The 8,998-nt window shown below is 39.7% G+C and overlaps 1 protein-coding gene across 1 annotated transcript; it reads left to right on the top strand.

Moving 5' to 3' along the window:
* Positions 1-275: 275 nt before the first annotated feature.
* Positions 276-1,229, top strand: LOC130880601 (olfactory receptor 51J1-like). Its single transcript, XM_057779717.1, has one exon. It carries the CDS (start codon positions 276-278, stop codon positions 1,227-1,229), a length of 954 nt encoding a protein of 317 aa, XP_057635700.1.
* The last annotated feature ends 7,769 nt before the right edge of the window (positions 1,230-8,998 follow it).

Raw genomic sequence — 8,998 nt, 5'->3', positions numbered from 1 at the left:
TCTTAGCTGATCTAAGGTCCACTGCAGTTTGGATGGATGCTTTCTTTCTTCTATAACTTCTTCAAGACAGAAACAGAAAATCCTTCACAATGAAAATATCTTAATGGGAATCATATGTCAGTTTTCAAAAACGAGGTTTTTGGTCACATGAATCAAAGTTTGTTTTCTTCTCTTTCCTTCATGCCCAGTGAAATTTTTTCAACATAATGCAGCCTCACTAGCTTGTTTCTGACCTTTGAGGTGGCACTGCCACCCACCCAGGATTAGATGCCAACATGAAGAATTCCAATAGCTCTTTGGGGTTCTTACCTACGACGTTCATTTTGGTTGGCATCCCAGGGCTGGAGACAAAGCACATCTGGATATCCATCCCTTTCTGCATGATGTACACCATCATCTTCCTTGGGAATGGTACCATTCTTCATGTCATCAGAACAGATGCTTCCCTACATCAGCCCATGTATCTCTTTCTTGCCATGCTGGCACTGGCTGAGGTTGGTGTCTCAGCCTCCACTCTACCAACAGTGCTAGGAGTCTTCCTTTTTGATACTTGTGAGATTACCTTTGAAGCATGCCTTCTCCAAATGTTTTTCATCCATTCTTTCTCCATTATGGAGTCAGCTGTGTTGTTAGCCATGTCTGTGGACCGCTTTGTGGCCATCTACAGTCCACTACGTTATACAACTATCTTGACACCGCCTTGCATCTTTGGTACAGGAGCTATCATTGGACTGAAAAGTGTTATACTAATGGCCCCATTGCCTATACTGTTACAGAGACTTCCTTTCTGTGGCCATAATGCCCTCTCTCACTCCTATTGCCTCCACCCCAACCTTATCCATTTACCTTGTGGAGACATTTCTATCAACAATATCTATGGACTTTTCATTGTTACCTCCACTTTTGGGCTAGATTCATTGCTCATTGTGGTGTCCTATGGGCTTATACTCCACACTGTACTGGGCATTGCCACAGGAGAAGGGAAGAAGAAAGCCCTGAACACATGCGGCTCCCACGTCTGTGCTGTGCTTGCTTATTATGTACCTATGATTGGCTTGTCTATGGTACATCGCTTTGTACATCATGTGTCTCCTCTGCTACAAACCATGATGGCCAATGCTTATCTTTTCTTGCCCCCTGTCGTCAATCCCATTGTCTACAGCATTAAGACCAAGGAGATTCGCCGTGGCATCATCCGAATGCTCTCGGAGAAGAGGCTCAGAGTTTAGTGGACAATGCTAAAAAGAGGGGTTTTTAGTTGCTTTCTACAGTCACACGTCATCCTACTTTATGTTCTGTAACTGATGCAAGCTTAGAATACACTGTCTAGGATCTGTGGAGCTGTTCAGTGGTAAAGAGTGCATACTGCTCTCACACAGAACCCATGTTCTGATTCCAGCACCCACGTTTGCCTTCACCTCAAAATCAAAGGTGATTATACTCTTCTGGCCTCCATATGCACCTGTACTTCAATGCATGCATGCCATGCATGTGCATGTACACACAGGTGCACAAACACAAAATTAAAACAAAAAATCTTTCTTTAACAAACAGTGTCCAGTAGACGGAAATTAGAGTCTGGTAATAAACTACGATGTAATGACAAGTAGATATGTATTATTTGTGATAGATCAGTTCACAAAATCAATGATATTATGCCCTGTTGTATGGCATGCTTGTTTGTAAAGTTGGGTCAGTAATGCAAGAAAAGTTGTTTTTTTAAACATCTCATCTTTCTTTCTTTCTTTCTTTCTTTCTTTCTTCCTTTCTTTTTTTGGTTTTTTCGAGACAGGGTTTCTCTGTGGTTTTGGAGCCTGTCCTGGAACTAGCTCTTGTAGACCAGGCTGGTCTCGAACTCACAGAGATCCACCTGCCTCTGCCTCCCAAGTGCTGGAATTAAAGGCATGCGCCACCACCGCCCGGCTTAAACATCTCATTTTTCATCAGGAAATTGAAACTGCGATTTAAAAGTTACCTGAGACCTATTGAACCCCCTATACTTCTTTACTCGGGAAGAGAAAAAAATAATCTATATTGCATCCTCCTGAATCTCTGAATTCCACAATAGGCAAACTGACACTTGAGTTCCAAGGAGTTCAAAGAAATTCCTCTACACAGGCACTGATATGTCATTTATCCAGCTTCACCAAGGCCACACATAGTTATCTAAAATTACAAACTTGTGCATCATACAAGATTTTGAAGATCTACACAGATTCAGAAAACAAGCTTCTTCCTTAAACACTTTTATCTGATTGAATATGACTCTTCAAATACTTGCAACAATTTAAGACTCTATAAGACAAGATTATTGAGGAACAAATATGTAGTTGATATACTATTCTTTTAGTGATTCCTCACAAAGCCTCAGGTAGCATTAACATGGTGTTTATTCTTCAGATAAAAGTCTAATGCTTCTTCTTAGTGTCTTGTTCAAGCATATAGAACCAAGAGCTACTATTGCAATCTTGCTGGACCAGACTTCATAATAAGAAATATTAATGCTTAGCACATGTCAGGAGCAACACTTTGCTCTTACTGTAATTCAGCCAAATAGAATGCACTGAGCACAAGTCTAGACCATCAAGACTGAGTGATGACATAAGGGATCAGGTCCTTCACTCATGAGTGCTCAGCTCACTGAGAAAGTGTTTTCACCACATATTTTCTGTCTCTACCACATGTGTACTACCTGGAATGAAGTTTAAAATCTATTTCAGTCAGAATCTATAATACCTATTATAGAATAAATACAAAATAAAAGAAGCCTATGAATATTGTAGTAGTTTGAAAGAAAGTGACCCCCAAAGGGAGTGGTGCTATTAGGAGACATGGCCTTGCTGGAGTAGGTGTTGCCTTGTTGGAAGAAGTGCATCACTGTGGGGATAAGCTTTGAGGTCTCTTTTGCTCAAGCTTCCCTCAGTGTGATACTCAGACAATTCCTGTTGCCTGTAACAAGTAGGCTTCTCAGCTACTTCTCCAGAACCACAACTATCTGCATGCTGCCATGCTCCCCACCATTATGATAATAAACTAAACCTCTGAAACTGTAAGCTGTCAGAAGAATTAAATGCTTTCCTTTATGAGGGTTGCCATGGTCATGGTGTCTCTTCACAGCAACAGAAAGCCTAAGACAAATATGGATTTGAAACATTTGAAATCTTGCTTTCATGTTACATTTTAAGGCCTGTAGAAGTTATATGACCTGACCTCTGAGTCGCCATTTGCCATGTTTGTATATACTCTGAATTGAGAATTTATAGCTGCCTAAGAAAACGGGTTAGATTCACACCCACCGTGTGTCAGTGGAACTTTGTAGAACAGTGATTTAGAGTTGTAGGGAGAAATCAAGCAAGCAAACCCACAGGAAGACCTTCCCATAAACGGTCAGAGGAATGAGAGAGAGGTTATTTTCTGGACAAAGAAAATAAGAAAGGATATCTTTAGGGAATCCAGAAAAAAGTGTTCCACATTTAGTGGGATACGAAGGAGATGGTGGGATCAAGTTGTCAAGCAATGTAGTAAAAAATGAAAATTTTAGCAGCTCACTTCCATTTCTGGAGTTTGCATGGTCACTGTTCTCCCTTTTTATAGATACCTCAATACCTAAGGCTACTGAAACTCTGAGTCTCCTAACATAGATACATATCAAACATATTTACTTTTTGTCTACATTTCAGTAATTCTGTTCTATCTCTTCAAACATCAAAAAGTACTTCAAATAATTATATTTCCTTTTTTATATATCTATGTCTATATAAATTATATAAAGAGACATATAATTTGTGCACATACTGGATCTATCAAAAACAAAAGAATGTTTTATAATGATCTAACCAATACTGATTGCCACTGTATGGGGAGAAATGAATGTAGTCTATATAACGTTTCACAATGTCTGAGAACATAGCTCAGTTGGTAGAGTTCTAGCTAGTGTTCATGAAGTCCTGGGTTCATAATCTCCCTTACCTTATAAAATGGAGTGTGGTGGTACAAACTTATAATTCTAGCACTTAGAAAACAGAATCAAGAGATGCAGAAGTTCAAGGCCATCCTCAACTATGGAGTAAATTTGAGAGCAGTCTGTACTACATAGAACCATCTAAAAATAATTAACAGATAAAGTTGCACAAAACTCCTAAGTCAGATGTCTCTAGGTGACACTCCTTATAGCCTTTTCACTCTAGGGAGAGAGCCAGCATTTCTTGGGAAGATATTGAGTACATCATATTCAACAGCTATTTTCTGCAGATCACTGTAAAAGGACACTCCTTTGCCTGTAATGCTGTTTTCCATTGAGAACCATGTGCTGTCCTTGATTCAATGTTTAATATAGTATATGTATGTCTTTTAGATCACTCATAGCCTGTATGTGAAAAACTTTGGCATTTATTTTTGCATCCATATATTTTTCATTCATTGAAATCTGGTCTATAGTGCTAATCATAATTTATTTATAGGTTTCCAGGGTATCTGTTTTTATGTAGTCTTAGAAATAGCATTGTAGTCATAAGTTCTCATATCTATGTGTCAATTTTTATGTGGATAAATGTGTTTGTAATTTCTGGAGATGGAAAGGCTGTGAAAATATTTCTGGAAACTTACAGTTTTTGAAGGTGCCACACCCATTTATCTGCTGACCAGAGGCTGTCAATAGTCCTGGGTTTTGCTAATATGACAAAGACAAAGCTGACTCTCAGTTTATTACACTATCTCTTGTTCTGAATGCATATAGACTATGTGATCATTATCTTTACTTTATATAAGCAGTCCCTTTGTGCTTGAGGAGAAATCCTGGAGATAAAGTAATGCGTGTCCAGGTCACAGCTCTTCCCTGCAGCCCATTGTAAGGGAACAGCCTGTTTGTCTAAAGATTCTCCTGTGAATCTCCCAGGAGATCTGGATACTTCTCACAATCTTCGGCTCGGAGTTTGATTAAAGCATGACTTTTCCAACTTCGGGCAGTCCTCAAGCCCAGAATGAGAAGACTAACAATCACTGAGATGAGCCTCCATTAGAATATGGGTTAGACCATTCTCCTCCTCAGAGGATCAGCACATTCCCAAGTGTCAGCTTCCTCAATTGCTGATGAGCATAGAATGTTCACAAAATGTCACTGATGACAATACTGTTTGTTGCTACTACTTAGTTTTCCTTTTTCAAACTAGATGTCTGCATTCACAGAAGACAAACAATATTATTTTTTGTCTTCACATCTTTATCTCGAACCATTTTATCTCTGCCCTAAACTTGCTGTTACAAGCAAGCAGAATAGGGGGCTGGAGAGATGGCTCAGAGGTTAAGAGCACTGTCTGCTCTTCCAGAGATCATGAGTTCAATTCCCAGCAACCACATGGTGGCTCACAACCATCTATAATGGGATCTGTTGCCCTCTTCTGGCCTGCAGACACACATGCAAACAGAATACTGTATACATAATAAATAAAATCTTTAAAAAAAAAAAAACAAGCAGGCAAAATAGATATTCTCATAAATAATTTTAGCACTTCAAATTTAGACTTAGATGATGAATAAGAGCTTTTTCAATAAATTGAACATAAATCTGAAGTTTGAGATGGTAAAATTTTGGGGGGAAGGGAACAATAGGAGATGAGGGAGTGGGAATTTATGGTTGTTATGTAAAATAAATAAAAATTAAAAAGACAGTAGAATTTCTCCTTAAGAAATGAATATAATCCTTGCCTGGTAGGCATAAAGACTTAAAATTTAACTTCTGCCATTGACCCCTGTGGTAGCCTGTTCTTATATAATAACTCCTCGGCATTAATTTTCCAGGGTGTGCTTTCCATCCATAGCCAAATCCTGTACTCTCGGGTCTGGGTGCCCAGGTTTCCAGTTTCACAATACAAATTCCTCTCCTGAGAAAAAAAGGCTTCCTGGTTCTCTCCCTTGAGGCCTGATGTCTCAGAGCAATCTGCATATTCTTGTAAAGTCCTTAAGAGATAGTCCCACTGGTCTTCTGCATTCCAGTCTAAGATCTTCAGTCACATGAAAACCCCTTGCAGCCACGGGCCAGAGAACAGAAACCAAAGAGCACTGAACAAACACAACACAGTGAGTATTCGGTGAGGCTGAACTACCCCCGAAATGGAGAGGAAAAAGAGGAGAAAGCTGGTGATTGAGACAGAAGTTACCCCATAGAGACAAGGGGGAAGTAAGCAGCCCTGTCTCAGAAACCGGCCAAGGAAAGAGGAGCTGAAGGGAAGTGTGGTGGGTAGCAAAATTGAAGCAGATTATGCAGAGATTTATCACACCCACTGATGTTAGGAGTGGCAGAGCTGCCCTTTATCAAAGAACTATGTGTTCTGCTCTGTATCATCAGAATCTTGCCCTAGAAAATGGCTTTCATTGGATGATATCCCTGTTGCTCCTATTTTTGCTATTCTTATCCAGTGTCTCTGAAAGAGGTGGGTTCTGGAGAAACAAGAAAATAAATGAAAGGAATGGACAGAAACTAGCAAGCACCATCAGGATATTGGGCATTACAGTGCCCCTTAAGTGATCGTTTGTAAGTTAAGGGCAATCCGATGGTAAAGAAGTAGTTTTGAGAGTGTTTCCCAGTTACTCAATTCAGACCTCAGCACACAAGGATGAGATCTAGAAGTAGGACTGCAAAGAGTATGAAGAACTAAATAAACCATCCCACAAGAATGCAGGCATCATGGCCTTCTAAGGCAGGGCTGGCTAAGGGATTGACCCGTCTGCAGAATAGACTGTAAGCTAGTGTGTGCTGCAGAGGAAGGGCAATGCCACATTTTACCAGTACTAAGCCCAGTTCCACTCTTTTCCTCCTCCTCCTCTCACTCCCTTCTTTGCTTCAATCTTTTTCTTTATTTTTCTTAACACATATTTTCTGGATTTAGGTCTACCCTGAGGTGTCGCACCTGCATACTCATGCTCAAATACACATACTCACTCATATCTGTATCACACACACTCACGTGTTTCTAAACACACAAACACATTCTCACCTTCAGAAAGTGTGTTGTCCACTAATTTCACACTTTTTTCAGGGATCCCCCTGCCCACAGACCCTCTGCTAAAAGAAAAACTAATGGTGTCTCTCCTTGGCTTAAGGCCTTGTGAAAGCTCCATTCTCCCTCCAGAGCACTGGCTTTTTACTCCTTTCTGCTTCAGTTCAGTTCCCATCAGACCTACAAGCAGGATTCATAGCCTATGCTGCTTTGCCATTATTAACCCTTTCTCAGCCCGTTTAAATTTCTACTCAAACTACAGAGAACCAGGACCAGTGTGTGTGTGTGTGTGTGTGTCTGTGTGTGTGTGCATGTGTGTGTGTGTAAGCATGACATGAAAGTTGAGGGGGAATATGAAGTGAAGAAAGGGGTAAAACAAGCCAGCAAGAAAAAGTAACGGTGGTGTGGAGAAAGTCAGCTGTGTGCTCTCCCATGTAGAACATATATGGAGTATTTAAGGAGTAGAAAGGGACCAAGAAAGGGTTGGTATGAGGAAGAGTTATACAAGGATGTGAACATGAGCAATGTGTGGTGTGCACAAATATGTGGATGTGTCATAAGAAAAACCATTATTTTATACAGAATTTAAAGAGAAGAAACAACTCAAATTCACAGCAGTGTGTATGTGAGCCTTCATCACTGGATTGAGTTAGTTTCTTTGCACGAGCGTTCAATAAACTTCATTTTAGCTGAATTAAGCAGCAGCAACAAAAATGATGTCCTGGTTTTTCAAAGAAAGAAGCTAATTTTTCTTCAGTAAATGCTAGCCCTTTATTGAGAGTGGTGAAGGGCAGTCTCAGACTAGCTAACTGCATTCTAGGGCAGTGTGCAGGCAGTCATTGGCTGTAACTGCCATGGTTCTCTCCTGCTCTATGCCATCCTCAGTGATGCTCAACTTACCACAGAGACTGAGTTGTGCTCAACTACAACACCATCAAAAACTGTACTTGGAAAGTCACATGGACAGTTTTAGAAAGAAACCATTGTGGAATGTAAGGTACACTATGCTGTCGGGTAGAGAGATGGACTATTTCTGTTGTATTCACTGAAAAGTGAGAATTTCCATCATCTCATAGTGTTACCACTTGCTTGTTCGTGAAGTGTGTGGAAATTGCACATAGGTCTGATCTCTTGGCATTCAATGGTCCTCTCCATATAGCCTTAGTATTTTTTCATCTAGTTCTGTCAGTTCATAGCATAAATCATTCTAAATAAAATATGTTCTTCTTTGGCTATTGCACTGACCAAACCAACACAAGTAGAAATATTGAAAGAGAGAAGGATCACAAACACTTAAAAATAAAATGTGTGCCCACCATCTAGAATAAAGGAAAGAAATATAGAATTCCAAACTCTATTCAAGGGTGTCTCAGTCAGCCCAGAGTAGCCAGCTGCTCTGGCTGGACCAAGGCTGGACAGCCGCAAGGAGCACTGTGCTGTGCTCATTCCCTGGTTGTGTGAACAATCTTGTCATTGCACAGTGCTGGGAGTGAAGGCACCAGCATAATTTACATCAGATTTCTTTCCTTTACAGTTTTACAAGTGACCAGCCACCTTTCCAGTCAGCGTGGTTTTATTTAAAATATTTTCTAAGTTGTTAAGTATTAACGATAAATCTGCTAATGAAGAATTTTGATAATCAATACCACAGAAGCTTCATAGCCTTAGCCATGGTCACGTGACTTTTGCTATGGTTCTTGGCTGTTCTTCCTTTTTACTGTTCTGTTGGTCATTCCCACTGGTGTCTGTAACTTCTCTGGATTTTCTTTCTTATAAAAAATTCCCATTCCTAAATATCTACCTTTTTTATTTTTATAGAGTAAATTTCTTAAGTTTTAAATTATATTGATTTACAGAAAAACTTGTAAATATTTTAATCATTTTTATTTTCTTAACTGAAAACATCAACTTCCGTTTTTATTTCCTGTTTCCTATTTCTCCCAATTTTATGTTGTCGTTGTTGTTGCTGCTGCTGCTGTTGTTCAAATTCTTGAGCGAGCATT

Source organism: Chionomys nivalis, chromosome 8, assembly GCF_950005125.1.
Source record: "Chionomys nivalis chromosome 8, mChiNiv1.1, whole genome shotgun sequence".
Taxonomy (NCBI): Eukaryota; Metazoa; Chordata; class Mammalia; order Rodentia; family Cricetidae; genus Chionomys; species Chionomys nivalis.
This window is presented reverse-complemented; position numbering and strand designations above follow the sequence as displayed.

What these genes read in the sequence shown, in the direction of transcription:
- LOC130880601 (XM_057779717.1), top strand. Translation starts at nt 276, where the DNA reads ATGAAGAATTCCAATAGCTCTTTGGGGTTCTTACCTACGACGTTCATT.